Here is a 16,970-nt window from a genome sequence, read left to right on the forward strand (position 1 = left end):
ATTCTCTATACCAACATGGTCCATAAAGGGCCCCAATTCTCTATACCAACATGGTCCATCAAGGACCCCAATTCTCTATACCAACATGGTCCATAAAGGGCCCCAATTCTCTATACCAACATGGTCCATAAAGGGCCCCAATTCTCTATACTAACGTGGTCCATAAAGGGCCCCAATTCTCTATACCAACATGGTCTATAAAGGATCCCAATTCTCTATACCAACATGGTTCATAAAGGGCCCCAATTCTCTATACCAACATGGTCCACCAAGGACCCCAATTCTCTATACCAACATGGTCCATAAAGGACCCCAATTCTCTATACCAACATGGTCCATAAAGTTCCCCAATTCTCTATACCAACATGGTCCATAAAGGGCCCCAATTCTCTATACCAGGGGTCTCCAAACATTTCAAACAAAGGGCCAGTTTATTGTCCTAAAAACTTTGGGAGGGCCAGATTGTGGCCAGCAGGGGCAGAAAATGTCACTGGCTCAGCATTAGTGAGAATAAATATGGCCTCAGGGTTAGTGATCAATTGGAGTAGTGTTCCTATTAGTAGGAGGAATAGTATCCTGTTTTTTTCTGCCTTTGGCAGGATTTTTTTTTCATAAAATGTATTATTGCATTACATTTTATACAGAATATAAGGGGGGAGTGAAACCAGAGAATAGAAATAACGTCCCATTTCATGTCAATTAAAACCTTGAGAAGGGAGAGAGAGAACGTTGAGTCTGTGTGTTGGGTGAAGGACATTTCAACATTGTAAATCGTGTTGGGCGAGCAGTTCGGGCCGAGCGAAAGCCTGTTTGTGTGTCTGGCAAACACTTTTCTGGGCGCTCGGCGGGATGTTCACCCACTGAGCACACAGTGAATAGTTGTCAATTGTTAAGGAGCGGCCCGTCACATCCTTAACAACAAATGAGTCATCAGCAGTCAGCAGGCTTCCCCACTGACAGCTGAATGGAAAACAATCGTCAGCAAAAGAAAATGTTCCCCCCAATCCATACTATTCCCTTTATAAAAAAAACATATTGGGTCCCCCCAAAATCCATACTAACTCTTATCTGAGCATGCAGCTTGGCAGTCCAGGAAAGGGGAGAGGGGACGAGCAAAGGGGGCTTGTAATGGTCACCACCATTTACGAAATCCCTTCCATCAACCACGACAGCTTATTCGCAGGCACGATCCATCTCATTTCCCAGAATAACGAGACATACGCTCTGTTACTGGTTTCAAAATGTATGAACAAACTTTTAATGGTTCCTTAGCTTTTTATGCAGTTACAGTGACAATGAAACTCTCCACCCCCAGCATCACACAATGGGGCTTCAATACACCTTCAGATGGGCTAATTACTAAACATTATCCAGACAGCATGGCTCCGCCAAGCTGTTCTCACCTACTTCATAATACACATTCCTTTACTAAACATAATTGACATGCTAATTCCCTACCCCTGAAAGGAGACATCTGACCTTTAGACTGCTAACTCACAACACCTCTATCATCAATAGACTTTTCACACAAAACAGAATTAGCATTGAAGGAGACACTCTTATTGACCGGTTGGGGGTCAGAATGAAATAACCTGTAATATGTCCAGATCTCCTGCAATACATGAATTAACAGTAATGTCCCATCTCATGTAATTTATAATTATAATTTCTCAGTCACCCTATGCCCAAAAGGGGCACAGGGTGACCCTAGACCCAAGAGTCATTAGTGACGCTGGCACAGGAGTACCCCCCATCCTTCAAAAGTTTTTGGGTGTCACGGGTCATTCCGTTACAGGGCTGCTTTGGGGTGGGGGTACTATGTACCCCATTCTTATTCACATGGGGGTGAGATCTGGGGGCCTTCCAGATTCAAATAAGCCCCTTGCCAGTGGATCTCCATGACCACCACCAAGGGTTGTGGGTAAGAGGCCCTTGTCCCCATCAACATGGGGACAAGTTGCTTTGAGTTGGGGGGTAGGGACCTCCCCCACCCCAAAGCACCTCCCCATGTTGAATGTATGAGGCCTGGTATGGTTTAATTGGGGGGGGGGTGCTTGCTCGTCCCCCTCTTTTCTGGCCGGCCAGGCTGCATGCTCAGATAAGGGTCTGGTATGGATTTCGGGGGGAGACCCCACACCATTTTAAAAAAAAGTTGTATTGCTGGCAATGGCTTGCAGTCGGGGAAAATCAATTGAAATGTCTTTTTTTTGTAAGCAAGATGGAGTCTCTTGTGCTTAAAGCGGGAGTTCACCCATAAAACAATTTTTCCCCTTAGATGGATGCTCGTTTTGTCTAGGGGAATCGGCTAGTTGTTTTAAAATATGAGCTGTACTTACCGTTTTCGAGATGCATCTTCTCCGTCGCTTCCGGGTATGGGTCTTCGGGAGCGGGCGTTCCTTCTTGATTGACAGTCTTCCGAGAGGCTTCCGACGGTCGCATCCATCGCGTCACTAGTAGCCGAAAGAAGCCGAACGTCGGTGCGGCTCTATACTGCGCCTGCGCACCAACGTTCGGCTTCTTTCGGAAAATCGTGACGCGATGGATGCGACCGTCGGAAGCATCTCGGAAGACTGTCAATCAAAATAGGAACGCCCAGTCCCGCAGCCCATACCCGGAAGCGACGGAGAAGATGCATCTCGTAAACGGTAAGTACTGCTCATATTTTAAAACAACTAGCCGATTCCCCTAGACAAAACGAGCATCCATCTAAGGGGAAAAAGTGTTATGTACGGGTGAACCCCCGCTTTAAGTGAACAGTACAGTGAAAGTTCACATTTATGAATTTCTTCTTTAGTTTGTGAAGTCTCCGCAATTGGCTGGGCTTAATTATTTTTCGGGAGTGAAAAAATCTTCCCCCATTTTCCATCAGTATGGATTCATAAGTGATGATCAACACAGTTTCCTTGGCTTCCTCTGATCTTTGATGTGAGTGATTTTATAAATTTTACTTATTTTTTGTTTGTTTATATTTAAATCATATATTATTTTTCTGCTGCACGTTGCATCCCTTGCACTTGGGGGGGGGGGCTCTTGAGGGAGAGCTGTAGTCTCATTTATCTATCTAATTTACATGATTGCATGTAGGTGGTCAAATATTTTTTGGTGTATTTCATTATGTATGTTTGTATTTTGTCCCACTGATGAAGACTCTGAGTTGAAACACGTCGGGACACCTTTGTCTAATATAAACAACGGTTGTAAATGTTGCATGACTACAAAATTTGTGGTCCGTTTTTAACAAGATGTTTTATCGTCTGATATATCTCGGTTTTAGTTACCTCGCAATAATAAAGTGAAAGCATTTTTTAAATTTGTTGGTTTTGGTGCCTAAAAAATCCCATCCAAATCTCTTCTAAACTATATTACAACATTCGGAATGTGGTGCCAACATTTCCAAACTTAGCATAAGCTTTGGTGGTCTTTTCTGAGATGTTTATCTCTGTCCCCGGGGTCTCAGCCCATTGGGTGGTATCTGGTGGCCGGCCCGTGTGTGACGGTCTATATGGTGTGTTGGGGGTGGAAGGTGGAACTGTGGGGATAATTCCATCTGTCAGCGGGTTCCAGGAATAGGACTTTAATATGTAAGATTTGTCAGTAAATATATATAGACGGCCTCCCGGCAATTAAGATCCACATTGCGGCCGTAAAAAGTCGTCGGGCGGGCGGGAAGTGGTTAATATATTTCTAAATTCCAATCTCAAAATAAATCAAAAACCATAATCCATATACTCAATAACTCTATTCTACAAATAAAGTGCCACATTGCTCATATCCACAAATTCCTACACGTGTATGGCTGGCTTTAAGCTGCTTCCACACCAGCAGGCCTCTGTCAGAATTATTTTATTTTTGGATCCTTCATTCGATTTTCTAATGGCGGTGACAAGGAAACTTTGAAGGAGCAGGATGGAAAATATTTTATTGTATATGTTGTAATGAAACCCGTTTAATATGTCTGATTGTCTGGGAATCCATTCTGGCAGAAGATGGGGACAGAATTTAAAGGACTTTCAAAGACTTGACTTAAATCTGGCAATATCGAATGTTCTAATGAATGAATCCGAACATTTCTTTGTTGGCTTTTAACATTCGATTTTGGAGTGAATGGACTTTCCTAAACAAAAAACACATTGAGGCCCCATACACACGATAGAATCCATCCGCTGAAAAATCCCAGCGAATGGGTTTCAGCGGATAGATCCTATGGTGTGTACACTCCAGCGGATCTGTTTCCGCGGATATTTCTCCCCTGGGATGGATTTCCAGCGGATAAATATTTGATGACATGCTATCAAATCTATCCGCTGGAATCCATCCCAACGGATGGATCCGCTGGTCTGTACAGACTCACCGGATCCATCCGTCCGAAGGGATCCCCCGCATGCGTCGTAATGATTCGACGCATGCGTGGAATTCCTTATATGACAGCGTCGCGCACGTCGCCGCGTCATAATCGTATCCGCGGATAAATCCTCTTGTGTGTATGGGGCCTTAGTGTTAGAAATTTGTTTGTTCAAAATGAAAAATGAAAAAAAATTCTATTGTGCTCTTTTGATTTTCCTTGTCACTGAATGAAACAATTAATGTCAATTTGAACTCCACCAATGATTAGAAAATTAAACAAATGTTTTTAAAAATAACATAAAAAATTGGAACAATATTCTAGCGATGTGCACAACAGAAAAATGTGATTAGTTTTCGTTCGTTAAATTAACAATTTTGCTTCGTCAAATTTGTTACTTTGGAAGGATTCGTTTTTCATAATTCATATATTCGGATTTGTTTAGTATATTTGTTATTTTCTAATCAAATTTGAATTTGAAAATGAATTCAAATTCAAAAATAAATTTGAATTCAAAAAGGAATTTGAAATTGAAACATATTGCAAAAAATACAGTAGGGTGCAAAAGTGAAAGAAGATGATGATTCCTACTTAGTCTGCTTTATAGAATATAATAGAACAAAATAGAATAGAATATATATATTTTCTTCTATACTTTTCTATTCTACACTTTTATTTTCCATTTCTTTTATATTTTATTTATATATTCTATTTCTTTGTTTACTATTCAATCCTTTTATTAGATTATATTTTGTTTTTTGTTTTATTATATTATGTTATATTATGTTATATTCTTTTCTATTCCTTTCAACCCCTTTATTAGATTATATTCTGTTTTATTATATTACATTATATTATATTTTATTCTGTTCTATATCTATTATTTTCTATTTTATTCTTTTCAATTCTATTCTAAAAAGCAGCCTAAATAGGAATCATGGGCCAGATTCACAGTATAAGTACGCCGGAGTATCTACTGATATCTACTGATACGCCGGCGTACTTTCAAATTTGCTGCGTCTTATCTTTAGTTTGAATCCTCAAACCAAGATACGACGGCTTTTGGCTTCGATCCGACATCCGTACAGCTTCGTACGCCTTCGGATTGTAGGTGTAATACTTCGGCGCCCGCTGGGTGGAGTTTGCGTTGTTTTCCGCGTCAGGTATGCTAATTAGCTTTTTCAGGCGATTCACGAAGGTACGCGTGGCCGTCGCATTCTCTTACGTCGTCGCTAGTCGGCTTTTCCCGGCGTATAGTTAAAGCTGCTATTTCGTGGCGTATAGATAGACCTGCCATGTTAAAGTATAGCCGTCGTTCCCGCATCAAATTTTTTTTTTTTTTTGCGTAAGTCGTCCGTGAAGGACGTAACTCACGTCGACGTTCAAAAAATGACGTCGGTGCGACGTCATTTCGCGCAAAGCATGGCGGGAAATTTAAAAACGGATCATGCGCAGTACGTTCGGTGCGGGAACGCGCATAATTTAAATGATCCACGCCCCCTACCCGGATCATTTGAATTAGGCGGGCTTGCGCCGGAGGGATTAACGCTACGCCGCCGCAACTTTACAGGCAAGTGCTTTGTGAATCAAGCACTTGCCCGTAAAACTTGCGGCGGTGTAACGTAAATGCAATACGTTATGCCGCCGTTAATGTACCTGAATTTAGCCCCATAATCTTATTTCACTTTTATGTCTTACTGCTGTTGTTGCAGCATTTCAAATTCATTTTGGAATTCAAATTCATTTTTTAATTCGAATTTGGATAATTTGTTTAGTTTAATTTAATTTTGGATTTGTTGAAATTCGTAGAAAATTTTTCTCCAACAAATAAAATTCTAGTGATGAATTTTTGGGGGGAAATTTGTACACGTTGTAATGAAACCCATTTAATATGTCTGGGAATCCATTCAGGTAGCAGATCTGGACAGAATTTTTAGGATTTTCCAAGAAAATTAGTTGACCTAAAACTCGCAATATCAAATGTTCTGACCAATGACATTTGTTTGTTGGCTTTTAACATTCGATTTTGGATTGAATGGACTTTCCCAAACAAAAAACACATTTACTTTTAGAAATTTCTTTATTCAAGAAAAAAAAATATGTCAGACTTCCTGTTTACATCCCCTCATCACTGGGGTTGAAATGGAATGTGGATTTGACTATTAGAAGATAAAAGGAATATTCTTAATAACATTTGGTAGGAAATTTCTAGCAGTATATGTCCGGCTTTAGTCCGGAAGGTTCTCTTATTCTTCAGTGAATTTCACCAACATCGGCATTCCAGTCATTCGATGTTTTGTGATTTACGTGAGATAAAAGTTACAGGAAAGAGAAACTCGTTACTTTGTAATTGTGATAATAGAACTGGGACCTCATTACATCTCCGCAGTGATTTGTAATTAGGATTATAAAACTATTTATATAACACAAGCGAGACGCTTCTTCCAGATACTAATGTCTATAGACGGAGCGCACTTATCACCGTGACAACATAAACATCAATTCATCGGGTAAGTTCCACCTTATGGGGAATTTCGTATTCTTTGTTGACTACAAGAGATGAAGAAATTCTCCGTTTCCACCACTGAGAAAAACTTGCTGGAAAGAAAAAATTACCAATTCTGTTTTATTTTTTTTCCAAATAGAGAATATTTTTTTTTGCTTTTTTTGTTTATTTGATTATTTGTCACTTTAAATGTTTCATTTACTTTCTTTTTTACTTTCTGTTTGCTCCTTTTTTCTGGAAAAAAATTGGAAAAAATAAACTGTAAAACAAAAACTAAACCTGGAGAGCGCAGGATCTGCTGCGGTTTTGCCTGGCAGCCAATCAGCTTCTAACTTCAGCTTGTTTAATGAAGCTTTGACAATAAAACCTGGAAGCTGATTGGTTTCTATAAGGAACTGCACCAGATTTTGCACTCTCCAGTTTTAGTAAGTCATCCCCCATGTTTGCTTATAACAGTGAATTACATTGCCATAAGCAATTCAGCGTCTTCAATTAGGCTATGACAAAAAATAAATAAATGGAATTGGTTTATATCCAGTCCCAGAGCCTTTCTATTGTAAGGTAAGGAGAAGAAGGGGCTCAGCTTGTCCCCGAGAATCTCCATTGTAGAGTAATGAGAAGGAGCTCAGCCTGTCCCTGAGCCTTTCTATTGTAGAGTAATGAAAAGGAGCTCAGCCTGTCCCTAAGCCTTTCCATTGTAGAGTAATGAGAAGGAGCTCAGCTTGTCCCCGAGAATCTCCATTGTAGAGTAATGAGAAGGAGCTCAGTCTGTCCTCGAGCCTTTCTATTGTAGAGTAATGAAAAGGAGCTCAGCCTGTCCCTAAGCCTTTCCATTGTAGAGTAATGAGAAGGAGCTCAGCCTGTCCCTAAGCCTTTCCATTGTAGAGTAATGAGAAGAAGCTTAGCCTGTCCCCGAGCCTTTCCATTGTAGAGTAATGAGAAGAAGCTTAGCCTGTCCCCGAGCCTTTCCATTGTAGAGTAATGAGAAGAAGCTTAGCCTGTCCCTGAGCCTTTCCATTGTAGAGTAATGAGAAGGAGCTCAGCCTGTCCTCGAGCCTTTCCATTGTAGAGTAATGAGAAGAAGCTTAGCCTGTCCCCGAGCCTTTCCATTGTAGAGTAATGAGAAGGAGCTCAGTCTGTCCTCGAGCCTTTCCATTGTAGAGTAAGGAGAAGGAGCTCAGCCTGTCCCCGAGCCTTTCCATTGTAGAGTAATGAGAAGGAGCTCAGCCTGTCCCTGAGCCTTTCCATTGTAGAGTGAGGAGAAGGAGCTCAGCCTGTCCCCGAGCCTTTCCATTGTAGAGTAAGGAGAAGGAGCTCAGCCTGTCCCTGAGCCTTTCCTTTGTAGAGTGATGAGAAGGAGCTCAGCCTGTCCCCGAGCCTTTCCATTGTAGAGTAAGGAGAAGGAGCTCAGCCTGTCCCTGAGCCTTTCCTTTGTAGAGTGATGAGAAGGAGCTCAGCCTGTCCCCGAGCCTTTCCATTGTAGAGTGAGGAGAAGGAGCTCAGCCTGTCCCCGAGCCTTTCCATTGTAGAGTAAGGAGAAGGAGCTCAGCCTGTCCCCGAGCCTTTCCATTGTAGAGTAAGGAGAAGGAGCTCAGCCTGTCCCCGAGCCTTTCCATTGTAGAGTAAGGAGAAGGAGCTCAGCCTGTCCCCAAGCCTCTCCATTGTAGAGTAAGGAGAAGGAGCTCAGCCTGTCCCCATGCCTTTCCATTGTAGAGTAAGGAGAAGGAGCTCAGCCTGTCCCTGAGCCTTTCCATTGTAGAGTGAGGAAAAGGAGCTCAGCCTGTCCCCGAGCCTTTCCATTGTAGAGTAAGGAGAAGGAGCTCAGCCTGTCCTCGAGCCTTTGCATTGTAGAGTAATGAGAAGGAGCTCAGCCTGTCCCCGAGCCTTTCCATTGTAGAGTAATGAGAAGGAGCTCAGCCTGTCCTCGAGCCTTTCCATTGTAGAGTAAGGAGAAGGAGCTCAGCCTATCCCTGAGCCTTTCCATTGTAGAGTAATGAGAAGGAGCTCAGCCTGTCCTCGAGCCTTTGCATTGTAGAGTAAGGAGAAGGAGCTCAGCCTGTCCCCGAGCCTTTCCATTGTAGAGTGAGGAGAAGGAGCTCAGCCTGTCCCTAAGCCTTTCCATTGTAGAGTAATGAGAAGGAGCTCAGCTTGTCCCCGAGAATCTCCATTGTAGAGTAGTGAGAAGGAGCTCAGTCTGTCCTCGAGCCTTTCTATTGTAGAGTAATGAAAAGGAGCTCAGCCTGTCCCTAAGCCTTTCCATTGTAGAGTAATGAGAAGGAGCTCAGCCTGTCCCTAAGCCTTTCCATTGTAGAGTAATGAGAAGAAGCTTAGCCTGTCCCCGAGCCTTTCCATTGTAGAGTAATGAGAAGAAGCTTAGCCTGTCCCTGAGCCTTTCCATTGTAGAGTAATGAGAAGGAGCTCAGCCTGTCCTCGAGCCTTTCCATTGTAGAGTAATGAGAAGAAGCTTAGCCTGTCCCCGAGCCTTTCCATTGTAGAGTAATGAGAAGGAGCTCAGTCTGTCCTCGAGCCTTTCCATTGTAGAGTAAGGAGAAGGAGCTCAGCCTGTCCCCGAGCCTTTCCATTGTAGAGTAATGAGAAGGAGCTCAGCCTGTCCCTGAGCCTTTCCATTGTAGAGTGAGGAGAAGGAGCTCAGCCTGTCCCCGAGCCTTTCCATTGTAGAGTAAGGAGAAGGAGCTCAGCCTGTCCCTGAGCCTTTCCTTTGTAGAGTGATGAGAAGGAGCTCAGCCTGTCCCCGAGCCTTTCCATTGTAGAGTGAGGAGAAGGAGCTCAGCCTGTCCCCGAGCCTTTCCATTGTAGAGTGAGGAGAAGGAGCTCAGCCTGTCCCCGAGCCTTTCCATTGTAGAGTAAGGAGAAGGAGCTCAGCCTGTCCCCGAGCCTTTCCATTGTAGAGTAAGGAGAAGGAGCTCAGCCTGTCCCCAAGCCTCTCCATTGTAGAGTAAGGAGAAGGAGCTCAGCCTGTCCCCATGCCTTTCCATTGTAGAGTAAGGAGAAGGAGCTCAGCCTGTCCCTGAGCCTTTCCATTGTAGAGTGAGGAAAAGGAGCTCAGCCTGTCCCCGAGCCTTTCCATTGTAGAGTAATGAGAAGGAGCTCAGCCTGTCCTCGAGCCTTTGCATTGTAGAGTAATGAGAAGGAGCTCAGCCTGTCCCCGAGCCTTTCCATTGTAGAGTAATGAGAAGGAGCTCAGCCTGTCCTCGAGCCTTTCCATTGTAGAGTAAGGAGAAGGAGCTCAGCCTATCCCTGAGCCTTTCCATTGTAGAGTAATGAGAAGGAGCTCAGCCTGTCCTCGAGCCTTTGCATTGTAGAGTAAGGAGAAGGAGCTCAGCCTGTCCCCGAGCCTTTCCATTGTAGAGTGAGGAGAAGGAGCTCAGCCTGTCCCCAAGACTTTCCATTGTAGAGTGAGGAGAAGGAGCTCAGCCTGTCCCCAAGACTTTCCATTGTAGAGTAAGGAGAAGGAGCTCAGCCTGTCCCCGAGCATTTCTATTGTAGAGTAAGGAGAAGGAGCTCAGCCTGTCCCTGAGCCTTTCCATTGTAGAGTGAGGAAAAGGAGCTCAGCCTGTCCCCGAGCCTTTCCATTGTAGAGTAAGGAGAAGGAGCTCAGCCTGTCCTCGAGCCTTTGCATTGTAGAGTAATGAGAAGGAGCTCAGCCTGTCCTCGAGCCTTTCCATTGTAGAGTAAGGAGAAGGAGCTCAGCCTATCCCTGAGCCTTTCCATTGTAGAGTAATGAGAAGGAGCTCAGCCTGTCCTCGAGCCTTTGCATTGTAGAGTAAGGAGAAGGAGCTCAGCCTGTCCCCGAGCCTTTCCATTGTAGAGTGAGGAGAAGGAGCTCAGCCTGTCCCCAAGACTTTCCCTTGTAGAGTGAGGAGAAGGAGCTCAGCCTGTCCCCAAGACTTTCCATTGTAGAGTAAGGAGAAGGAGCTCAGCCTGTCCCCGAGCATTTCTATTGTAGAGTAAGGAGAAGGAGCTCAGCCTGTCCCTGAGCCTTTCCATTGTAGAGTAAGGAGAAGGAGCTCAGCCTGTCCCCGAGCCTTTCCATTGTAGAGTGAGGAGAAGGAGCTCAGCCTGTCCCCGAGCCTTTCCATTGTAGAGTAATGAGAAGGAGCTCAGCCTGTCCTCAAGCCTTTCCTTTTTACAGTAATGAGAAGGAGCTCAGCCTGTCCTCGAGCCTTTCCATTGTAGAGTAATGAGAAGGAGCTCAGCCTGTCCTCGAGCCTTTCCATTGTAGAGTAATGAGAAGGAGCTCAGCCTGTCCCCGAGCCTTTCCATTGTAGAGTAATGAGAAGGAGCTCAGCCTGTCCTCGAGCCTTTGCATTGTAGAGTAATGAGAAGGAGCTCAGCCTGTCCCCGAGCCTTTCCATTGTAGAGTAATGAGAAGGAGCTCAGCCTGTCCTCAAGCCTTTCCATTGTAGAGTAATGAGAAGGAGCTCAGCCTGTCCTCGAGCCTTTGCATTGTAGAGTAATGAGAAGGAGCTCAGCCTGTCCCCGAGCCTTTCCATTGTAGAGTAATGAGAAGGAGCTCAGCCTGTCCTCGAGCCTTTCCATTGTAGAGTAATGAGAAGGAGCTCAGCCTGTCCTCGAGCCTTTCCATTGTAGAGTAATGAGAAGGAGCTCAGCCTGTCCTCGAGCCTTTCCATTGTAGAGTAATGAGAAGGAGCTCAGCCTGTCCTCGAGCCTTTCCATTGTAGAGTAAGGAGAAGGAGCTCAGCCTGTCCCCGAGCCTTTCCATTGTAGAGTGAGGAGAAGGAGCTCAGCCTGTCCCCAAGACTTTCCCTTGTAGAGTGAGGAGAAGGAGCTCAGCCTGTCCCCAAGACTTTCCATTGTAGAGTAAGGAGAAGGAGCTCAGCCTGTCCCCGAGCATTTCTATTGTAGAGTAAGGAGAAGGAGCTCAGCCTGTCCCTGAGCCTTTCCATTGTAGAGTAAGGAGAAGGAGCTCAGCCTGTCCCCGAGCCTTTCCATTGTAGAGTGAGGAGAAGGAGCTCAGCCTGTCCCCGAGCCTTTCCATTGTAGAGTAATGAGAAGGAGCTCAGCCTGTCCTCAAGCCTTTCCTTTTTACAGTAATGAGAAGGAGCTCAGCCTGTCCTCGAGCCTTTCCATTGTAGAGTAATGAGAAGGAGCTCAGCCTGTCCTCGAGCCTTTCCATTGTAGAGTAATGAGAAGGAGCTCAGCCTGTCCCCGAGCCTTTCCATTGTAGAGTAATGAGAAGGAGCTCAGCCTGTCCTCGAGCCTTTGCATTGTAGAGTAATGAGAAGGAGCTCAGCCTGTCCCCGAGCCTTTCCATTGTAGAGTAATGAGAAGGAGCTCAGCCTGTCCTCAAGCCTTTCCATTGTAGAGTAATGAGAAGGAGCTCAGCCTGTCCTCGAGCCTTTGCATTGTAGAGTAATGAGAAGGAGCTCAGCCTGTCCCCGAGCCTTTCCATTGTAGAGTAATGAGAAGGAGCTCAGCCTGTCCTCGAGCCTTTCCATTGTAGAGTAATGAGAAGGAGCTCAGCCTGTCCTCGAGCCTTTCCATTGTAGAGTAATGAGAAGGAGCTCAGCCTGTCCTCGAGCCTTTCCATTGTAGAGTAATGAGAAGGAGCTCAGCCTGTCCTCGAGCCTTTCCATTGTAGAGTAAGGAGAAGGAGCTCAGCCTGTCCCCAAGCCTTTCCATTGTAGAGTAAGGAGAAGGAGCTCAGCCTGTCTCGAGCCTTTCCATTGTAGAGTAATGAGAAGGAGCTCAGCCTGTCCCCGAGCCTTTCCATTGTAGAGTAATGAGAAGGAGCTCAGCCTGTCCCCGAGCCTCTCCATTGTAGAGTAATGAGAAGGAGCTCAGCCTGTCCCCGAGCCTCTCCATTGTAGAGTAAGGAGAAGGAGCTCAGCCTGTCCTCGAGCCTTTCCATTGTAGAGTAATGAGAAGGAGCTCAGCCTGTCCTCGAGCCTTTCCATTGTAGAGTAATGAGAAGGAGCTCAGCCTGTCTCCGAGGCTTTCCATTGTAGAGTAAGGAGAAGGAGCTCAGCCTGTCCTCGAGCCTTTCCATTGTAGAGTAATGAGAAGGAGCTCAGCCTGTCCCCGAGCCTTTCCATTGTAGAGTAATGAGAAGGAGCTCAGCCTGTCCCGAGCCTTTCCATTGTAGAGTAATGAGAAGGAGCTCAGCCTGTCCCGAGCCTTTCCATTGTAGAGTAATGAGAAGGAGCTCAGCCTGTCCTCGAGCCTCTCCATTGTAGAGTAAGGAGAAGGAGCTCAGCCTGTCCCCGAGCCTTTCCATTGTAGAGTAATGAGAAGAAGCTCAGCCTGTCCTGAGCCTTTCCATTGTAGAGTAATGAGAAGGAGCTCAGCCTGTGCTCGAGCCTTTCCATTGTAGAGTAATGAGAAGGAGCTCAGCCTGTCCTTGAGCCTTTCTTTGGGACAGATCACATTAAATTGTAGAGAAATGATACCTTCTACTAAGAAATATCTAAAGGTGAATGGGAACACACAACAATCTTATTATCAAATTCGAGTGTAAAAGTGGAAATACACTTTAAGTCGGTCAGATGATACAATACATTCTAAGATTTTCATCTTTTTCTGGGGTCCACAAATTCTTCATAAAGGGGTCCAGCCATTGGACGGTCCCGGGATGCAGCGTAATGGAACTTTGGTCACAGAGTTTTACCTGCAGGGCTTCATAGTTGCTCCAGTTATGGAATATCTCCTATTTGCGATTATCTTGGTGATCTACATAACAGGGGTGGTGATCAATAGTTCTATCATTGCCGTGGTAAGGACTGATCAGAGCCTCCATAAGCCCATGTACTTCTTTATCAGTGTATTCTCCTTCTTGGAGGTCTGGTATCCCACAATTACGGTTCCCGGATTATTGCGAAGTTTGCTGCCAAAACTTAAAGGGATATCTGTTGGGTGCTGCATAGCTCAGTTCTATTTACACTTTTCTTTGGGGGCCACAGAAAACTTCCTCCTCGTGGTCATGGCTTTTGACCGTTACGTGGCCATTTGCCGGCCTTTACATTACGTCTTCATTATGGGGCCCAGGATTTGTGTACGATGTGCCCTGGGGGCGTGGATTGGGGGTTTCTTAAGTGTTACATTAGTATTGGTGCAAATTTCAAAGGTGACATTTTGTGGCCCTAATGTGGTTGACCATTATTATTGTGACTTTGCACCTTTAATACGACTCGGATGTTCTGAGACCTCCAGTCTGGAGACCCTTTTCATGGTCTCTTGTGGCCTGGTAATAATAATCTGTTTCCTGCTCATTCTCCTATCCTATATCTACATTCTGAGAACGATTCTGGTGATGCCGACATCCTCAGGCCAACCCAAAGCCTTCTACACTTGTGCCTCCCACCTTACCGTGGTCCTCATATTTTATGGAACAACCACTTTCATGTTTGTGCGACCAACGAGAGAAAGTGACCTTCACACCAATAAGATTGTCTCCGTATTCCCATCGGTGGTGACCCCGGTACTGAATCCAATTATCTACACCCTGCGCAACCACGAGGTGAAGTCTGCAATATGGAGAACCATCCGTTGTGTTTAATTCTTTTCTATATACATGGAAAGAGTCACACCACCGGTCCATGGACAACCTCCGATGAAAGTCAGAGGGACAATCCAAAGAGTTACCAATGCATCTTGGTGGTCCAAACAACCCCCCCAACCCTTCCAACCCCTCCAACCCCTCCAACTCCTCCAACCCCTCCAACCCCTCCAACTCCTCCAACCCCTCCAACCCCTTCCAACTCCTCCAACTCCTCCAACCCCTCCAACTCCTCCAACCCTTCCAACCCCTTCAACTCCTCCAACCCCTCCAACCCCTCCATCAGGGCTGGACTGACCCTCCAACCCCTCCAACTCCTCCAACCCCTCCAACTCCTCCAACCCCTCCAACTCCTCCAACTCCTCCAACCCCTCCAACTCCTCCAACCCCTCCAACTCCTCCAACCCCTCCATCTCCTCCAACTCCTCCAACCCCTCCAACCCTTCCATCCCCTCCAACTCCTCCAACTCCTCCAACCCTCCAACCCCTCCAACTCCTCCAACCCTTCCAACCCCTCCAACTCCTCCATCAGGGCTGGACTGACCCTCCAACTCCTCCAACCCCTCCAACTCCTCCAACTCCTCCAACCCCTCCAACCCCTCCAACTCCTCAAACCCCTCCAACTCCTCCAACTCCTCCAACCCCTCCAACCCCTCCAACTCCTCCAACTCCTCCAACCCCTCCAACTCCTCCAACCCCTCCAACCCCTCCAACTCCTCCAACCCCTCCAACCCCTCCAACTCCTCCAACCCCTCCATCAGGGCTGGACTACCCTCCAACCCCTCCAACCCCTCCATCCCCTCCAACTCCTCCAACCCCTCCAACCCTTCCAACCCCTCCAACCCCTCCAACTCCTCCAACCCCTCCAACCCCTCCAACCCCTCCAACTCCTCCAACCCCTCCAACCCCTCCAACTCCTCCAACCCCTCCATCCCCTCCAACCCCTCCAACCCCTCCATCCCCTCCAACCCCTCCAACTCCTCCAACCCCTCCAACTCCTCCAACCCCTCCATCAGGGCTTGACTGAGACCAATGTGAATGTACTGGAAGTGATCTGGACCTTTATTGGTATTTCTGACAATCTGAGCACAAGAACAGGTCTTTGCAGCAGTGGTTGCGGCGCATCCCATATTTTCTACATTACACTACAAGCCAAGGAGATACGGAGATCTTCTGGGGTGTAGAACCTGCCTGACCGGGAACCAGATCACCTCCATCAACAGCAATACCCTAAGAATGGATAATAATACCAATAAGATACCTCATGAGTCAGTCCAGTGCTACTTTTCTACTTTCCTCAACTAATTATTTTCTATGGCATCTATTGCCACACATTGGACTTCCTGATATATCTATCTTAAAGGGGGTGTAAAGGTACAATTGTTTTTCCCCCTAAATATCTTCCTTTCTCTTAGTGCCGTCCTCCTTCACTTCCCTCAGTGCAGTCCTCCTTCACTTCCCTCAGTGCCGTCCTCCTTCACTTACCTCAGTGCAGTCCTTCTTCACTTACCTCAGTGCAGTCCTCCTTCACTTACCTCAGTGCAGTCCTTCTTCACTTACCTCAGTGCAGTCCTCCTTCACTTCCCTCAGTGCCGTCCTCCTTCACTTACCTCAGTGCCGTCCTCCTTCACTTACCTCAGTGCAGTCCTTCTTCACTTACCTCAGTGCAGTCCTCCTTCACTTACCTCAGTGCAGTCCTTCTTCACTTACCTCAGTGCAGTCCTTCTTCACTTACCTCAGTGCAGTCCTCCTTCACTTACCTCATCCTTCCATTTTGCTTTTAAATGTCTTTATTTCTTCTGAGAAATCCTCACTTCCTGTTCTTCTGTCTGTAACTCCACACAGTAATGCGAGGCTTTCTCCCTGGTGTGGAGTGTCGTGCTCGCCCCCTCCCTTGGATTACAGGAGAGTCAGCACGCCCACTAACACACAGCTCCTTTCTCTATCTGCAATGTAGAGAGCGTCCTGACTCTCCTGTAGTCCAAGGGAGGGGGCGAGCATGACACTCCACACCAGGGAGAAAGCCTCACATTACTGTGTGGAGTGTCGTGCTCGCCCCCTCCCTTGGACTACAGGAGAGTACAGCAAGAGGCGGAGCTTACACCTCCGTCCTCATCATTTACAGCGAGAGGCGGAGCTGACACCCCCGTCCTCATCATTTACATGGGAGGAGCCTGTGATACTTATGTACATGGGAGGAGCCTGTGATAATTATGTACATGGGAGGAGCCTGTGATACTTGTGTACGTGGGAGGAGCCTGTGATACTTGTGTAGATGGGAGGAGCCTGTGATACTTATGTACATGGGAGGAGCCTGTGATATTTATGTACATGGGAGGAGCCTGTGATACTTATGTACATGGGAGGAGCCTGTGATACTTATGTACATGGGAGGAGCCTGTGATACTTATGTACGTGGGAGGTGTCTTTGATACTTGTGTACATGGGAGGAGCCTGTGATACTTATGTACATGGGAGGAGCCTCTGATACTTATGTACATGGGAGGAGCCTGTGATACTTATGTACATGGGAGGAGCCTGTGATACTTAGGTACATGGGAGGAGTCTGTGATACTTATGTACAT

The 16,970-nt window shown here is 46.1% G+C and overlaps 2 protein-coding genes across 2 annotated transcripts; both read left to right on the plus strand.

Annotated features, from left to right (window-relative positions):
* The first annotated feature begins 13,461 nt into the window (after nucleotides 1-13,461).
* On the plus strand, nucleotides 13,462-14,385 carry LOC120921934 (olfactory receptor 6F1-like). The gene has a single exon (XM_040334444.1). It carries the CDS (start codon nucleotides 13,462-13,464, stop codon nucleotides 14,383-14,385), a length of 924 nt encoding a protein of 307 aa, XP_040190378.1.
* An 88-nt stretch (nucleotides 14,386-14,473) lies between these two features.
* On the plus strand, nucleotides 14,474-15,412 carry LOC120921935 (extensin-like). The gene has a single exon (XM_040334445.1). It carries the CDS (start codon nucleotides 14,474-14,476, stop codon nucleotides 15,410-15,412), a length of 939 nt encoding a protein of 312 aa, XP_040190379.1.
* The last annotated feature ends 1,558 nt before the right edge of the window (nucleotides 15,413-16,970 follow it).

Source organism: Rana temporaria (assembly GCF_905171775.1).
Source record: "Rana temporaria chromosome 9 unlocalized genomic scaffold, aRanTem1.1 chr9e, whole genome shotgun sequence".
In the NCBI taxonomy this organism is placed as follows: Eukaryota; Metazoa; Chordata; class Amphibia; order Anura; family Ranidae; genus Rana; species Rana temporaria.

Excerpts from the sequence above, each read along its gene's own strand:
- LOC120921934 (XM_040334444.1), top strand. The coding sequence starts at position 13,462 with ATGCAGCGTAATGGAACTTTGGTCACAGAGTTTTACCTGCAGGGCTTC.
- LOC120921935 (XM_040334445.1), top strand. The coding sequence starts at position 14,474 with ATGCATCTTGGTGGTCCAAACAACCCCCCCAACCCTTCCAACCCCTCC.